At 39.9% G+C, this 18543-nt stretch overlaps 1 protein-coding gene across 9 annotated transcripts in view; it reads left to right on the top strand.

Annotated features, from left to right (window-relative positions):
• Positions 1-18543, top strand: part of LOC122520287 (calmodulin-binding transcription activator 2) — a 56161-nt gene that overhangs the window by 31104 nt on the left and 6514 nt on the right. For 7 of the 9 annotated variants that reach the window (XM_043640394.1, XM_043640388.1, XM_043640393.1 and 4 more), the window contains 6 exons: positions 8647-8738; positions 16142-16330; positions 16415-16813; positions 16894-17706; positions 17795-18130; positions 18203-18450. In XM_043640394.1, coding sequence (XP_043496329.1) covers positions 8647-8738; positions 16142-16330; positions 16415-16813; positions 16894-17706; positions 17795-18130; positions 18203-18450 — 2077 coding nt within the window. Of the gene's footprint in view, positions 1-4194; positions 6009-8249; positions 8336-8646; positions 8739-16141; positions 16331-16414; positions 16814-16893; positions 17707-17794; positions 18131-18202; positions 18451-18543 lie in introns of those variants that run through there. The other 2 variants (XM_043640396.1, XM_043640395.1) reach the window with 2 other exon arrangements.

Here is an 18543-nt window from a genome sequence, read left to right as displayed (position 1 = left end):
TTAGTCGAGGTAGTTTATCGATCGTCAGAGAAAATTCCTATCTATTCTAGTTAGGATTTTCGTTTCTTTCCGTTCGGACAAATAGATCGTCGTAAATGGGAAGGTCAAGTCACGTGCTTCTTTAACTACTACTAGGATCGATAGCAATCACTACAATTAGAACTCTCATAGAACGAAATAATCGTTACTGGGTTCTCACGTTAACGTTGATTAACTAACAAGAAGAGGAACTTCGGTGGTTATCAGCGAACAGCTCGTTATCGTTCGATCCCCTGTCCCCCCTTACTCTCTCTTTCTTTCCCCACAAACTATTACCTAGACGAATTTTTTTTTTGACCACGGATTTCTTATATCGTCAGGCGTTGTTTCTCTCTTCGTTGTCTCTATCTCTTTCTATTTCTCTCTCTTGCTCGTTCAAAGAATCTCTGCCGACGTGGTAGACCTCGTTGACGATCCAGATAGCATCGATCAGAGTCAGAAAATTTTTCTATCCTTTTCTCTAACCTATACTGTTTTCAAATCAATAGGCTAATTTCGAGGTGGCCCGGGTACGGTCGATGTGTCTGATGTCACCGCAGGAACGTCGAGTAATTAGAACACACTAAGCAAGCGTGCTCGCTATTGGATTCCCCTTTTGTGTTCCGCTCTCTAATCTTCCGTTTCCACATCGGTGTTCGATACATACCATAATACGTACCATATAACCATGATTATTTGCTCTAGTCGTTTTCATTTAAGTATATACGGTTACGATTAATTCAATTTTATTTTCTTGATATTTTTCGGTTAGATAAAAGAACTTTTAGTTTTTTGATTAATAATTACTTACGTTGAACGATGGAATAAAAAATTTGTCAAAGAAAAAAATGTTCGATTATTGAACGAATTGAATTTTCTCTGGAGTAATTTTGTACGATCTATGATATTAACGTTTTTAAATTAATCATCTAACGAACTGGTGTAGGTCATTTGATTTTTGATCTACAATCGTCGTGAGTTATTCGGTCTCGATTATAACGTCGGGGTTAAATGATGAGGCTACGCGAGGAAAGCTTGGAGAGTTCACCATGAGGTAGGACACGTTTGGATCGGTAAGGGAATCCGTGAAATGGTAGTTGTAGTTGTAGTGGTGGCGATGGGGTACTTTTGGTAGTGGTAGTATTCGTGCGAAACGACAACGGCACATGCATCCTTTTCGCGTAGAAAGAGAGAGAGAGAGAGTTCTCTTCACTCGTTAACGTTGGCACACGTGGAACAGTGTACTTCTACCTAGGCAACGCTTAAATCCATATAAATACGTGCCCATGAATCCGGCCATTAATCAGATTCGCGATAGGGAATGGAATAGAGGGATTGTAGGGTGGGATGGAATGGTTTGAGGTGGGGTATAGTGGGGTGAGTGGGAAAGAGTCTGGAGCGCAAGCCCGAGTGATTTTTTACCCAAGCCACCCACCTACCGAGCCACCTTCTTTTCTCTATATATTTTTTGCTGATATCTATAGACTAGTAGGAAGGGAGACTGGTTGTTCCAGGGGTCACTAGAAGATGGCGGCACCTTCATTAAAATTCGACACGAACCTTCTGCGAGAATCCGATGTATGCTGTGTCATGCATCCACTTCTCTCTCTTTCTCTTTCTCCCTGTGCGCGTATCCCCCGTGTTTCTATACTGTCTATGTTTATGTCTCTATGTATATGTCCCTTACATGTAAGGATAGTACAGGGGGTAGTTCTACGAGTCTGCAAGCGTACAACTCCGCGTCTCTTGCGGCACGAATGCGCATTTTTCGTGTATAGGTGCGAACCTGCTGGGCACTCTGTCTCCTTCCTCACTCTTTTTCTTTCTTTATTTCTTTTTATTTTTTTTTTCTTCTTCATTTTTTTTACACCCCCTTTCCTCCACGTCGTAGGCTGTGAGTGGAATATGGTTTAGGCGACTACCAAGAGGGAAATCGTGCATCCACTAGTACTGCCGCTTCTATTACGCAATAAGAAAACTATTTCCATCGCGTTTCACGTTTTAAAGAAACTTTTTATTGCGACCCCCTTTTCTTTTCTTTCTTTTTTTCCTCCCCTCGGTCCCCCGTCTTCTTCTCCTTTTTTCTCGTACCTTCTCTACCTCTCTCTAACCAATCCTCTTCCTCCTTTCAATTTTCGTTTTTTTTTAAGCTCGTAATATATTCGAATAATTTCGCTACCGGACGTCGCACGAAAGTGTACGAGAGATATGCCCTTTTGACGAACGCAAGAATAAGGTTTACGATCGCAGCATTTTCCTTTGATTTACAAGTGTTAAACGCTGTAAAGCCACTGCAACCGGAGGAAGAGTACGATCGTTATCGTACACATGTATGTGTATCTATATACATGTTATGTACATGCATGTATACATGAATATGTAGAGGAATGTATACAACCGTGTAAAACGAGATGGAATTTTCGTTTGGAAAGGATTTAGTCGATTTATACCGATAGATGCTATCCTCTTGGTGAATAACGTTTCATGTACGAATTAGTATGAAATATAATATTGCTTGTGGAAAAAAAAGAGAAGAAAAATAAATAACGGGAGAGAGAGAGAGAGCAAAAGAGAATTGGAGTTTGAGAGAGGGAGAGAGAGAGAAAGGAAGCTCAAGATTATCGAACTGGCAGGGTGGAGGAGGTAGAAGGGGAGCAAGAACGGTACCGGAAAGTACGTGCAAGGCCGTACGGTTTCGAACGGCACGAACGAATTTCGTCCTCGATCTAACCTTTTCGCGAACATTATTTTCACGTAGTATTATAGAAGAAACTGGAGGTATAAGGTATATAAGATTTATCAAAGTTGTACAGTCTCGAGAAGTCGAAAGAGGTAGAGTAGTAAGTATTAAGGTTCGCACGGTAGTAGAGTAAAAAGTATTAGCTAGTGCAAGCGATAATCGTTTTGGAACGAGGTTGTTGGGTTGGTAACGTTTGGCGCGACGTTTTATTTCTAAGAGCACGAACGAACGAACGAACGAACGAACGAGCGAGCGAGCCGGCGAGCGAAAAAGGAAGGAAGAAACGAAGGAAGGGGATGATCCCAGTGTGTGTGAGAGAGAAAGAGTTCTCGTAGGTTCTAGCTTGCCGGAATAATTTGCATTCTCGGTAATCTTTAATTTATAACTCTAGCGAGTTTTCCAACCGAGAGAGTGAGAGTAGGCATATCGTTAGGAACGTTTCTACTTTGGTGAGTGCTAGTGCTCTGCTCCGCTCTGCTCTGTCGTGCTGTACTGTGCTGCTGCTGCTGCTGCTGCTCTTGGCGGTGCTTTGCCGCTCGTGCTTTTGCAGAGTGTGCAGCAGGATAACGTTGCCTTGCCGAAGGAGAGAGAGAGAAAGAAAGAGGGTGGGTGGGTCGAGAGGGTTAGCTGGAGAATAGTTGGTGGTGGGGGTAGCTCGTTGGCCAGGGCCCGTAGTCGAGCCTCGGGAGCCTGACCGACCAACCGACCGAACCGCTGCTACTACTGCGCTCTACTCGTTCGGGTGGGGATAGCTGAGCACCGACCGACAAAGAAGTGGGGGCGAACGCGAATCGCTCAGAAAGAGAGGGTAGTGCTGTGGATAGGGTTAGTTTGGTGCCGAAGGGAGAAGGAAAAGAGGGGAGGGGACACGAGGACGAGGAGCGGAAAGCTCGGGAGTCGCGGGTTGGATCACTCTGCGGCTCCCGCCGCTCGGGAGCAGACACGCGGGGCCAAAGACTAATTTGAACTATTTTATTAAAACACATAAACAAAACAAATACATATTTGTAAATAACACTTTTAAAAAAGGCAACAAGAACAACAACAGCAACACGAAACTATATTAAAAATACACGCGAATATATAAACAAACAAAATTACGTCACGTCGTACTTCTCCTTAAGAAGCTCTTAAAAGCCTGCTACTACTTCTACTATCTTCTTATTGAAAATCTTTTTAAGAAAAAGTCTTGTGTATTTTCAAATACGAGAAAAGATAAGCGAAGGAACACGCGCGGCTGTCGAGGAAAGGAAGGAAGCAAGGAAGGAAGGAAGGAAGGAAGGGGTTTTAACGTTACCGACGCGATCGCCGTCGAAGAGGCACTCGCGTTCTATCGGCCTGTGAACGGGGGAGAAAGAGAGAGAGAGGGACAGAAAGATAGAGAAAGGTAGAGAGAGGGAGAGAGTGAGAGAGAGGGAGGTGGTAGAAAGAGAGAGAGAGAGAGAGAGATATCAGCATCCAGATTATTATCAAAAGAAGAACAACGCCTAATGAACGAGCCGAGAGATTAGGAGAAAATAAAATAAAATAAAGAGATTCTTGTGTTCTTTTGACTCTTCTTCAGTCGTCGAGGAGTGACTTAGAAGGAAGGAAGGAAGGAAACACTGGAAAAGGCGAGCTAGCACGTGCCACGAATAACGAAGGAAAAGTTTAAACAACGAAGGAAGAAAGGAAGAAAGGAAGAAAGTAAGTAAGTAAAGTAAAGTCAAGGAAAACGCGTCGACCCTGAATCTCCGTTTTGAGTTCTCTCTGTAACTGTGTGATCCTTACATTATTTTGTCCCTTCGGTTGGGGACAGGTTCAGTGTTGTAACTTAGGATATAAGAAGAACAGAGTTCCGGAGCGCACAACAAAAAGGGAGAGAGACCGATAGAGAGTGAAGGAGAGTGAGCGAATTAGAAAGGGACAATAACGATAAAAGAAGAAGAAGCTGATAGAGAGGAGGAGAGTAAGTTGCTCCTCCTAAAAGGGAGGAACAAGGAAAGGATCGGGTAAGACTTTGCTAGAAAGGGTGACCTACCCTCCAAGAGCGGGGCTCCAGTTTTTTATACTAGATCGAAGAATTTTAAGAAGAGGAAGAGGAAGAGGAAGAGGAAGAAGAGGGAGAGGGAGAGGAAGAGGAAGCATATCAGCGAAGAGTATCTCTCATCGAATTGCTATAGACAGTCGATAGATAAAGGGAAATATATATATAGTGAGAGATATAGCAGCAGGAGGTAGGAGGAAGGAGAGTAGGAAGGAGGAGGTGGAGGATCGATCCTATGCGCGATACTGTTTCCATAGCACGCTCGTGCCTCCACGTGCGCTCGCTACAAGAACCGTCCTCGGCTTAGGTAAAACCTGACACAGGAAGTGTCGAAACGAGCCAAAAAAGAGGAACGTGTTGGACGACTACGCGAAGAGAAAGAGAGAGAAAGGGAAAATAAACCAGTATTATCTCGAGCGAGTGTGTGCGTGCGAGAGAAATAGAAAAAGAAAGAGTAAAAGGTCGGAAACGAGCTGGCTCGTGTGCACAATCCTCCAGGGGATATGTCCAACCGTTCCAAAGGGAACCATCCAACGCGAGCACAAACATTAGCACGCAAAGGATATCGGCAAGCCGATCGTATCTTCATCCTGGATCCTGGCATTAAAGTGTCTTGACGAAAAGAGAATCATCGTCTTCATCGTCAGAGCATCAAAAATAGCAACATCAACAGCAACACCAACAGCAACACCGAGAGCAATAGCAATACTAGTAATAAAAGCAGCAGTAGCAGCAGCAGCACTGGGAACGGCAGCAGCGCCGGTAACGACTCTCGAGCGAGTATTGCTACTACGATCCTGAGCGAGGATCTCCATCGGCTAGCTGGTGCTAGCACGAGGAGGGCGCAGTCGTCCAAGCGAGAAGGACTGCTAGCTCTTTCGACTGGTGGCCCAACTACGGTGAGAACTACGAGCTCGTATAAGAGCTCAACTACGAGTTCTACCACGTCGAGCTCTACGTCGAGCTCTACGTCGACGACGACGACGACGACGACGACGACGACGACGACGACAAACGTCATCATGCCGGCTAGAGCTCAACGAGCGCGTACCTCTACTACCACCACTACAACCTCGTATGGTCGAGGACGATGACGATCGGCCACGATCGGTAAGATCAACGCAAAGGTCGCTCGAGCGAGCGTTACGGAGATGGCGAACTACAATCATACGAACGCACAACGCGTCGTCTACCACGCGAATCACCCGACGTCTCTTGCCCCGAGTGAGTCTCCCAGCCTCTCTTCTTCTTTCTTCTTTCTTTTACTTTCTTATATTTTCTTTTTTTTTTCTTCTTCTTCTTCTTCTTATTCTTCTCTCTCCTTACAGCATAGAGCGTCACTCGTCGTGGGAATTTTCGCTTTCTTTCTTTTTTTTCATTTCTTCTTACCTTGAAATTTGTTTGCAATTTGAACGAAATACCATCGTCAAAGATCTCCTTTCCAATGCATTTTATTTATTTATTCATTGAAATATTGTAAACAAACTTTGAGCCAAAGCTCGCATCGACCACTTATTGTCAGAGTATCGATAACAATAGATTAAGCTTTATTATGCTTTATTAAATTAATTCATTTAATTTTCAAATATACTTTCTTTTTCTCTTTTTTTCTCTATCTACCTCTCTCCTCTATTTCAATGGGGTTTATCTAATTTTTTAAGATCTTCTTTTAATTAAATTCCGAGCTTTTGAAATTTTTACGATAAAAAAAGGACTCTTTACTATTATTACTCTTGACTCTTATTATTAAATTTTCTTCCTATTTTTGTTCCTTTTTTAATTTCATTTCGAGAAGCACATTAGAAACGTTTACCTCGTACGAAAGAAGGAAATGCAAATTCATATAGTCGATGCTTTAAAACGATTATCCATTGAATGTCGGCGAAAGCTTCCTGTCTGTCTATACGGTTAAATAGATTTTAATAGTCGATTTAGTTTAATAGTTAGATAGACGTTTTAGCTTCGACATGTTGGTATCTAAAGATTTTCTAGCAAAGCTTTTAATTTTTCAAAACGCTTGACATAGTTTTTCAATTTTTTTTTCTGCATCGCTTTAGTTAACGTCGACGAAAGTTAAATGAATATGCACCGACGAGGGTCGAAGTATTTTTATCCTACTATTACAGTTTTTTCTTTTCCCTTTTCTCTCTCTCTCTCTCTCTCTATTTCTCTTTCTCTTTCTCTTTCTCTTTCTCTTTCTCTTTCTCTTTCTCTTTCTCTTCTCTTTCTCTTTCTCTTTCTCTTTCTCTTTTTCTCTTTCTCTTCTCTTTTTCTTTTCTTTTTCTTTCTCTTTCTCTCATCAATCGCCCGTCGAGCTTTTCCGTGCGATAAGAATTACTTAGTTCTCAGTGTATATGTAATATTTCCGTTTGAGTGAGATGAATCGACATAAACTACAAACGGCGATGGTTTAAACTACCTAAAGTTTTCGTTAGAGAATGTAGAAACCGAGCCAAATTGCACACAAGAAGTTTTGCTTTCGACGGCCAGAAAATCCAGATTGTGGACTCAACGTTCAAGCGTGCTGCACGTTGTTTCTTCCTACGTTTTTATCATTTTACATGAGGCTGCTTGATTAAATGAGAATGTACATTTTACTTTTTTTTCATTACTTATTATAAGTCGAACAGAATAAATATTTTTTTCCACAAATATACCAATGTCCACAGATTTTCGTTAATCTACATTTGTTTTCAACAAATTTTAATTGATTTTATTTAAACAACTGTGTGTGTGATTAATTCGAGTGTACGACTGATTAATTTGATCGTAATCGATTAAACAAAGGCAAATTTATTTGATTTTTTAAAGATATACTCTGATTATGAGTTTAAAGAGTTTGGTGCAAAAACAATTTAAAATCTAATGAATTTGTATTGATTTTAATGAGACCGACGGCCTCATTTACGTAGCGTGTGCGGTTGGTACTTATACATTTTGCCATTCTCATTATAAATACGTAGAATATGCGTGTGTTCTAAATATTAGGCAAACCGCGCGTCGTGGCAACCGATTGCGACGAAATTCAAATTCTTCAGAAAAAATTTTGTGTATGTATACTTACGTTTAAACTTATCACCTTGTGCTGCATTTTAATAAATATATGTTAATGTCAAAAATATACAAGAAAATATGTTCATTCGCGTTCGTTTTTATTTTCGAAAATATTATAAGAAATTTCACGGTTTCTTGTATCTGAGGTAAATACATTCCTGCTGGTAAATATATATATATATATATTTATATGTATATTACATTATACTTATTTACGTATAGTAAGTATATACCTATCGAGAGTGCATTAAAGCCTCTCAAGAGTAACGACGTTTATCGAAAGACTACGAAAAGTATATAAAATGTTACACAGAATGTTAGACTATTTCGCAAACGCGCTGTTGAAAAAGTTTAGTTCTTTGATAAATAATGCCAGGTCTTTACGTTTTATTCCATCCAACGAATTGTCAGGATCGATCGGTTGTTCGTGCTGGTGGACGGAACATACAAAACGGAATTAACTGTATGCTTGATTGTAACCAGTCGTATGATTGAGTGTACGTATCTTTTACATGTCAAAATATTATTTGATGTTCCTACAAAATATTATACAATTATATTTGAACGCAAATATTCAATCTCAACGATTTATTTTTATTTTATAATTTTCTAGAAAATAAGAGAAACTCATCCGTCCGTATCGGAGATGATTTAATTTGATAAGCCGTACAATACGGGTTGTCGTTGATTGCACACAACTTTTTCTAATTTACTTAAATCGATTTACGACGGAGAATTATGTAATAAAATAAAAAAAATCGCGGCGGTGTTTCAGAGGAGAAATTAATTTGGAAATATTTTTATCCAGATGGGGATCCCATAAAGCTTCCGGAGAATTTAGAGACTTTGCCGCGGGCCGAGCATTTTCCCACGCAAAGACACCGATGGAATACCAACGAGGTGAGTACCAACCATATATGATTTATGATGTTCTACGACAAGAAAATATACGAACAACGATGGCGACGACGTAGATTAGATTCCACTTTGATAACATAGTCGAACAGGACGTGTTACGATGAGTTTAATCATTTTGAATTTTGTATATCTAGTCAAAAAAGTTTATCTACTAGATCTCGGTTTAAATTTATTTTTGTCTCTTCCGCTATTTTTTTTTATTATTATTGATGAAAAGCAAAAACGAAACGAAACGAAACGAAACGAAACGAAAGAGGAGGAAAAGGTGGAGGAGTAGGAGGGGATTCGAAGTATGAAATTATCGGAATTCCGATGGGCATTTTAAAGAATAGCCTCTTTTATATATGTATTTTTTTTCTTTTCACAGTCGATACTGGTCTTTTTAGTATGATAGCCTACAATATATATATATATATATTATATATACACACGCGTAAGATTCGTTCGGATATATCAAGTATATCTCAACAAATAGACAAATATTATTCTTATCGTCGTCTAAAACAGCAGCAGGGTCGTTAGTTAGGTTCGGTTGAGTTCTAGCACTGTTCCTAGTTAGAACGATGTTGTGTTGGGTCGGTGAAGTTGATAGCAGATATACATACACACATCTATACATATGGACCTAGTAGTGCCGGTGCCGATGTTGTCGGTGTCGAGGGCGTTGATAGTGGTTGCTAGTGGTCAGAGAGAGGGATAACTAGTGTCGGTATTGGTGTGTTGGTTGCAAGGGTGCTGCACATATCCAAAATACGACAACGACCACGACCACGAATACGACGACGACCACGACCACGGCGACGACGATGAGGATGAGGAGGAAGAGAACGTAAAGCTTCGTGCACACATAGAGAGAGAGAGAGAGAGAGAGAGAGAGAGAGAGAGAGAGAGAGAGAGAGAGAGAGAGAGAGAGAGAGAGAGAGAGAGAGAGGTATACTGATGTAGTCCACTGCTACTCTGACCCCGGTCGGCCTCCGATCAATAGCAGGAGGCAGACCGAGAAAACGAGAGAGCCAGCCTGCCAGTCGAGCTTTCGAGCTTTTCACTCTTCGAGCTACTCTCTCCTTTTCTCTTTCTATTTCTCTTTTTCTCTTTCTGATGAACCGAATTGCGACTATCGTTATATACTACTTGTAAACTAGATGGGAGTCAACCTACATGTTGGTTGTTGCTCGCCCTTGGAACAATTCTCTCTCTCTCTCTTTTTGTTTCTATCTTTATCTTTATCTCTTTCTTATTTTCGTACTATCTCTCTTATTTCTCTCTATTTATCTCTCTCTCTCTCTCTTGCTCGGAAAGGTACTAGAAATTAAAGTGCTCGGAAAGAGAGACTCGTCGACGATCACCCTCGATGAGTTTCAGGTGTCTGACGAGAATGTGCCTATCTCTACTTACATACACTGTCCGCTTTTATCCTCTTCCTCTTCCTCTTTCTCCTTCTCTTCCTTCTCTTCTTCTTCTTCTTCCTTTACTACTTCGAGTCTGCCATCCTCCATCTTCTCGCACTTCAACCACTCCCGGGTCTTTGAGTCTTTGTGTAAACGTAGCCTCTTGTGCCTTCTTAAAACGGAAAATTTTCTCTCATTTTTTTTTCCTATCTTTTCTCTTTCTCTTTCTCTCTCGTATCTTCTTTCTATTTTGTGCTTTTCTTTTCTTTTTCTTACGGCGAAACGCAAAGAGAGGATGTCGGGTATATACGCAACTCTGCAACTTGGTGTAATGTTGTTAATGAGGTCGAACCGAAATCCCGGCCACCGTGCCACCGTTCTTTCATGCACGTTCAACGGACCTTTTTTTCTCTTTCTTTTATTTTTCTTTTTTAAGCTCAATAGAGTTTTCCTGTCTTTTCCTTTTTTCAACTCTCCTTTTTCTTTCTTTCTTTCTTCTTTTTATTTCTTTTCCTGCCTCAAACAGTGAAAAAATAATGCTCGGGGTCAAAGTAAATTTTTTTCTCATCGATTAATCTTAATTATTATTCTAGAATCATATTATGATTATTTTTATTATTATTCGTCTGCATCTCTCTGTCGGAATAAAAATATTTCTTTCCCCAAATTAAATTGTATCTTTGGATCTAGGTTAAAATTTCGAACATCTTTAATTATAATTTTTCTAGACGTTCATCAAACTGAACATGTACAGATGCATACAGGTCTATAGATACATGTATCTATGTAGAAATATATAGAATTGTACATAATAAATCGAAGAATTCTAGTATAGTCTTTTGATAAAATAGCCTAAGAATTCTTTCTTACATATTAGAGTGTTGTAAATAGAGACGAGGATCTTTTCTGAAGTTTGTACCTCTTTTTGTGCCTCTTTTAACTTAAGAATGTACGAGCCAAGTGTGGGACAGAAAGAAAGAAAGATAGAAAGAAAAAAAGGAAGAGATAGAAAAAGGAAGAAAAAGAAGAAAAAGAGAAAAGAGGAGAGTAATTTTTCTCTTGAAAAATTGTACGTAGCTATTCTCGTCCTTGATACATTCAAGGAAGAGATGAGTGGGAAGGGGACAGAAAGGGGGGCTTGGATTTTCGCACACAAAACATTCAGGTGATACCCTTCTAAAAGACTTCTGACGTGGTTCTTCGGTTTTTATTACCGTCGCCTGATAAAATCCCATTTGTACTAAAATAGAGGCCCCCCACAGCATTGGATGCATACACGAAGGATGATTATAGTAATAAGTTTTAGCACATACCTACGGCTACGAACACGTCGTTCGTTTTGTACTCTCGTTCCGTCCAACGACCAACTTCTTTTTTACCTCGGGTTATTAACTATCAGTCTGCAGTGCCGAAACGTGTTTTTTGCGCCGACAGAGAGAGAGAGAAAGAGAGAGAGAGAGGGAGAGAGAAAGATTGTGTGTGTGAGAGAGAGAATAAGCTTATTTTATGCAAATACTGGCACTTTGAGCAGCCCCTCGCTATTGTGTCTTAAGACGATTTATTAATAGATCTCACGATCCTCACCACTAACTTTCAATTTGATTCGTTCGTGAAATGAAAGGAAGGTTGAATAATAAGAAGATGATGATAGATAAAGATAGGAAAGGAGAAGGGCGAGTTATTGGTGGTGATGAGGATGGCGGAGTGGAGGAAGAGGAGAATACAGAATCCGTCTGCATTACCGATGATCTAAATTAATTACGCCACTCTTGGATTTTAGTTTCGCAGAGATAATAAGTAGCATCGTAATGTAACTTAGAGGGAGATAGAGATATTGTAGATTGGTATAAAGAGATAGACAGATAGATAGATAGAGGAAGAGAGAGAGCCGGAACCCCAGCGTTTGTACGGGGGATTCGTTTTTGAGGCAATGTTTGACTTTGCATATTGATTTCCGCTCGAAACCGACGTCGAAATGTAGCTATTCGAATGTTTGCAATTTCCTACGGTACACAATGCGAATGTCGGCTGCAATTAACATCGTTTTGTTCCTTCGCGTTCGCGTACATATGTGTATCTATACGTACACGTACATACATACATATATATGTGTATGCATATATATACATACATGTAGATACCCAGGTACCTATCTATCTGCGTTGATATTTCATCGACTATTCCGAGTAGTGGGGGAAAAGACAGAGAGAGAGAGAGAGAGAGAGAGAGAGACACTTCCAAAGTTCTATTCAATTATAAATTCGTGCTCGTTCATATCAGTTGTGTGTGTGTATGCAATGAAAAGGAAGAATTGTGTGTCCCTTAGGAGGACATTTAGTATTATTTCGTCGTCGTCTTTCTAGTCGTTTGATTTTCCTGGGTAAAAGACGATGTCTCTTCTAAATCCTCGACCCTCCTCCTTTATTCTGTATACATGTACATGTTTATATATATATGTGTGTGTGTGTAAAATGTAGTAGTTTGTACGTAGAAGCTTGGATTCAGAATACGGTGATAAATTGCGTAGCAAGGTTAATTAGTGAAGGACATTCTTATCGAGACGTTCGGGAGGCACATAAATAGAAGAGATTTATCGTAACTTCCTTCCTCTACCTGTAGCAGCGCGGGCTGGTGGTTGTCTTTGGCGACGTTCATGGTGGCACTGGGACGCCGACAGGATGGTAATGAAATATCGATATTGGACGATGTCGGAGAAATTGCGTGGGCGTTCTCCATTCACTGTTATTCAGTGCTCTACAAAGGGGGCTAGGAAATTGGCAAATTTTCTCGGACGAGCTAGGAAATATCCTTTTTTTTTCCCTTTTCCTTTCTCTCTATTTTTCTCTTTTCTCGAACAAACGAACAAATTCGAACGCATCGATGCACAATTTCGAAGATACATTTTTTCCCTAAAGTTAAAAGAAATTAAATAAATATTAAGATAGAAATATTTTCGTGTCTGGACATTCTTTTTCTTTTATCTTTTAGGTTTCAAGGATAAAATAAGAGGAGAATTAATTGAAATTTAGGACTTCTTAATTACATGCCACATCGATATCGATTATTTAACTATAATTAAACTCGATAAAAGGGAAAGAGAGAGAAAGAGAGAGAGAGAGAGTTTCTCGTGACTTTCATGACTACCGGTATTAAAAGATAGTAGATTCTTCTTCTTTCATGTCGTTTCTTATCGTCTCGTTTAATTATAGTTAGTACTTTTTCGTCGTTCATTTAAGTTTCACCTATCATCTGCCGTTCGGAAGTTTATAATTCTTATTACCACTACTACCACCATTACTACTATTAGTATTATATTAATAGTATTATACTATTTGTTCAAATCGTCATACGTAGATTAGACTCTTCGTGGGGGAATTACGAATGTCAACTTAAAAATGTTCTCCTTTTTCTCGCGTGATCATATAAAATACGATTCGTATGATCAAATAAATCTCAAAAAATAATCAACTTATATAAAAGTAAAATTATAGTAATAATAATAATAATAATAATAAAAATAATAACAAGAACAATAATAATAAAGTATTTTATTATACATTCGGTAACTCGAATATTTCTCGATTAAATTCGCGTGTGTATACACATATACACACACATGTATACATATGAAAACTTTTTCTTTTCAGTCTTGGGATACATTGTATAAAATAAAAGTTTAGTTTCCCTAACGATTTCAAAGACTAATTTCAACTTTATTTCTGTTCGAACGGTTTTAACCGTATCCTGCACTTCTCGACTTGTCAGAGTTATTTTACGATGTTACTACTGATAAACAGTTTAATATCGTGTGATTTCACTATACGATTTCGAAGTTAATAGTTTGAACAGGCCTCTTGCTACTGTCCGTTAGCATATGTATGTAGAGTTCCTTATTGACTGACTACTTCTATCCAATCTCTACTATTCGACTTACAATTAAAATTTGTAGATATCATGACATTATCGCCTGACTGCAGACAGCTTCGTTACTACTGTCATTCATTTTCTATCTCTTCCCTGACGCTGAATTATCAGTCGATACTAATGAAATTTCTTCTAAGTGAATATCAACTTCGCTTTCTCCTACGTCGATCATGTATAAACATACACACGATCATAGTCGTCCAACACATAAACATATACACGCGCGTGCGAAGAATTGTTTCGTAATTCAATAAAAAAATCTTTTTTCACAACAATTTGTTCCCTTTTTTTTAGTAACTTAATAAATAAAAGTCTTATCGAGAAAATCTTCTTCCTTTTTTCTTGTTTGTTTAAAGTTTCTTTATGTACATGCCTATACATAATAAATTGTTTCGCAATTTAATAAAAGTATTTTCTGGAGAAACTTTATTCTTTTTTGTTGTTGTTGTAAAAGTTTCTTTATCGAATCAACCTTACAATCTAGATTCCATCAGATTCTATCACGTTTAAGAATATTCCTGGAAATATCCAATTTCTCGAGGTATTCTATTTGATCCTTCGCCTATTTCTCTCTCTCTCTCTTTTTCTTGGTAAAGTAAATCAGGCCGTGAAAAATATGGGCTGCTTTTCTTCCACTATTCGCAATCATGATTGGAATCAGTCGGAAATTTTTGGAAAGCATTTTTGGTGCTGCGGGTAAGCCGACCTTGTATATATATGTACATAGGTATACATATATACACACATGTATAGATACATATGTAGGAAAACTGTCAGTTTCTATATTCCAAAGCAAATTACCTACCATTGCCTGACCTATTTCACACTTGGCAGGTTGGAAAAGTTGACTAGCACGTAGAGGAACAATTTGCTTAGAGAGGTCCGATTTAAATGGAAGTGGTATTGGTAAGAGTTCGATACACGCCCTCCTAGTTAGAGAATCTAGAGGAAAGATAAAAAGTATTCGATATTCCAGACTCGTTCACCGCCGTCGTTAGAGAACACCTGTGTACTTTCTGAGTGCTTCATTCTTCTGCTTCATATTTATCATTAATGTCTAACACTGGGACAATCATAGCTCATACCAAAATATTCCTATTGTTAAAACACTTTTGTCATGATTTCCAACCTGATTATATTGTCAAAGAAGTTTTGACACTGAATTTGGAAATATTCTTATCTTCTTTTTACAAGTATAACAAAGAAAAATAGAAGAGAGGAAGAAGAAAGAAAAGGTATTACATGTATGACAGAAAATGATAGATGAAGAAGAGGACCGGTGAATAGTTGAATCGAATAGAGAGAGGCAACTGTTACTATGCGCATACTTGTTGACGTGGCGGATCTTATTGTGCAAAAAGTTGCCGGAGGCGTTGATAGTGAAATGTATGCGAATATTTTCTATGTGACGAATCTCTTCTAAGATTCGTATCACCTTTAGTGAGATAAAGACGAGGATTGGAAGGAAGATCAGCGATATATCAGCGCGATTCGCGAGGGGAAGCAAAATCCTCGAGAAAAGGAAGATGTCAGCGAGCTTGCCAGAATACTACATACATCTATACATTTATGTATATACATATGTGTGTGCATAAGATTGGATATACTAATACACACACACACATACACACACACCTAGGCTCCTTAGAATCGAGTTTATTCTTTTCGTTTTAAGCAGTCCTCGACTCGATCGCATACGTGTTCGAAGCACCTTCCGATGCGCGGCGTCACGGCGTGAATGAAATGAAGGATTCCGTTGGGGCTACACCCAATCAATACTAGGAAGCCGACTTCCACCCTCCTAAATCATGTCCTTTCTAGCTTGATAAAAATCTACGGAACAGTATACTCGAATATCCTACTCGCGTTTTTTGTGCGCCGTTAAAGAAATAACACCAAAATTTTATATAACTTTAAAATCATTTTTATCCTTTGAGAGTTTTTTTTATTATAACATTGCGATCAATATTACAACTCTTGCGTATTTACATATTTGTTCAACGTACGTTACGTTGTGAATTTTAGAACACGGATCGAGGAATATTTCGTAATGGAAGTTATTTGTATGTTTAGGAAATTGCCGCCATCCTGATAAGCTTTCAGAGGCACACCGAGTGGCAAAGTCGGGAAGTTAAAGTTAGACCTCGAAGTGGTTCGATGTTGCTTTACTCGAGAAAAAAGGTTCGCTATCGGCGAGATGGTTACTGTTGGAAAAAACGAAAGGATGGTAAAACCACGCGGGAGGATCACATGAAACTTAAGGTCATTGTCATTTAAATATACGTTTAGGTATACATTTCTATACGTATGATTAATAAAAGTAATTTTGTGAATGTGAAATCTTAGGTCCAAGGCGTCGAATGTATTTACGGCTGTTACGTGCATTCGGCGATCCTACCAACGTTTCATAGGAGATGCTATTGGCTCCTTCAGAATCCAGACGTTGTCCTCGTCCATTACCTGAACGTTCCATATCCGGACGGTGACGCGAAGTTAGCGGCATTGCCAACGTGTCTTGCATTGCCACCAGACAAGAAGGAATGGACACGGGACGAATTAGCTTCTCAATTAAGGCCCATGTTCCTCGGTGGAGACGATGATCCAAATAATCCTCATTTAACACAACACTCCACTCATCCAGTTGATATGATCGTTTCGCAATTGCTAGATAGACAGAGGGCATCGTCTACTTCTTCTAGCAGTAGCGCACAACTTGCACCCAGAAGATTAACACCAGATAATCAGGTTAGAAGTAGAAAATAGTTGGAATTATTTAGATATTTTCAGTATTGCATCAATAGTTAAGTCGATACTATACCAAACAGGTTTCATCAACGACCGGCGGTCAGCAGCCCTCAACAACAGCTTCGCCGGCTCCACGTGTATATTCTAGACATTCCCATTCGACTCAGAGCCAGCAACCGGCTCCTTTAGTTTTAAGTTTGCAACAAATTCAAGGTGGAGGTGGTCTTCTGATACTTAACAGTCAACCATATCATCATCAACAACAGCAGCAGCAGCAACAACAACAACAACAACAACAACAACAACAACAACAGCAGCAACAACAACAACAACAACAACAACAGCAGCAGCAACAACAACAACAGCAACAACAGCAGCAACAGCAGCAACAACAGCAACAGCAGAGTCAGCAAGTGGAAATGCAACAAGTGACGGAGCAACAAATCGTTCAGCAAACCAGCGTCGATAGAGAACAACAAACACAGCAAGAGATTGATGCACAGGATAGCATGGATCGATCAACGGTTCAATCCTTACCTATCACCAGTTCAGCTTCCGAGGTCACAGATTTTGCTAAGATGTTAGACTTGAGTCAAGAAGATATTCAGAGGACGTTATCCGCAAACATGGTTCCGCCCTCCCCGTCACCCTCACCCGCAGACGATAGCATGATAAATCCGATGGACTTTATCGATTCCTCCGACGATGTTCTTATCAACTTGGATGCCTTCGATGTGTTTGGGGATCTACCGGAATTACATGATTTCGAGGCAGAAGATACGAAGCCGGATATCAGAGGTGGACCTGAAAACGATGTTGGATGTCAGCCTGGGACAACCGTCCAGATCGCAGAATACAGTCCCGAGTGGAGTTATACCGAGGGTGGAGTCAAAGTACGCATATCAAATATTCAACAAGATTTCTATGTCGTGTGTCAAAGTTGTCGAGATGTATTTATATTGATTTTTCAAATACTCGTAGGTTTTGGTTGCCGGTCCATGGACAGGTGGGAACGGTTCGCAGAATTATTCGGTCCTTTTTGACGCGGAACCAGTGAAGGCGTGTTTGGTTCAACCCGGTGTATTGCGTTGCCAATGTCCTGCCCATGCTCCAGGTATCGCGTCTCTTCAAGTAGCATGCGATGGATTTGTCGTATCGGACAGCGTTGCTTTCGAATATCGAAGAGCACCTACAACCGAGCCGAATCCAGAAAGAGCATTGCTGGATCGATTGGCGGATGTGGAATCTCGATTGCAAGGACCAGGTCCGCCGTCCCCAGCGGCTCACCTGGAAGAACGATTGGTGGCTTATTGCCAGGTACGTTTAACGAGGGCACAATTCTTGTAGAATTTCAATGGAGGAGACACTAACGATGGGGTTTTCCTTTAGGATGCTGTCGTTCGTCCGTGGAGAGTCGGTGCCGAAGCTCTTCAATCAGGTGGACCGACCCTGTTACATTTGGCAGCAGGATTGGGATATTCTAGATTAGCTTGCGCGTTGCTACATTGGAGGGCCGAAAATCCGAGTAACGTATTGGATGCTGAAGTGGATGCTCTTAGACAAGACAGTGCTGGATTGACACCGCTCGCCTGGGCTTGTGCCGCTGGTCATGCTGATACCGCTAGAATCCTTTATAGGTTGGCATCGACCATTGGTCGAACGATGTCGTCATGAATAAAAAGGTGGCTGAATGAAAGATGAAACGTTCGTTTCGTCGTTCGGTTTTGCAG

Source organism: Polistes fuscatus, unplaced genomic scaffold (genome assembly GCF_010416935.1).
Source record: "Polistes fuscatus isolate 324 unplaced genomic scaffold, CU_Pfus_HIC Scaffold3, whole genome shotgun sequence".
NCBI lineage: Eukaryota > Metazoa > Arthropoda > Insecta > Hymenoptera > Vespidae > Polistes > Polistes fuscatus.
The sequence above is the reverse complement of the archived record's forward strand: the minus strand, read 5'-3'. Positions and strand labels throughout refer to the sequence as shown.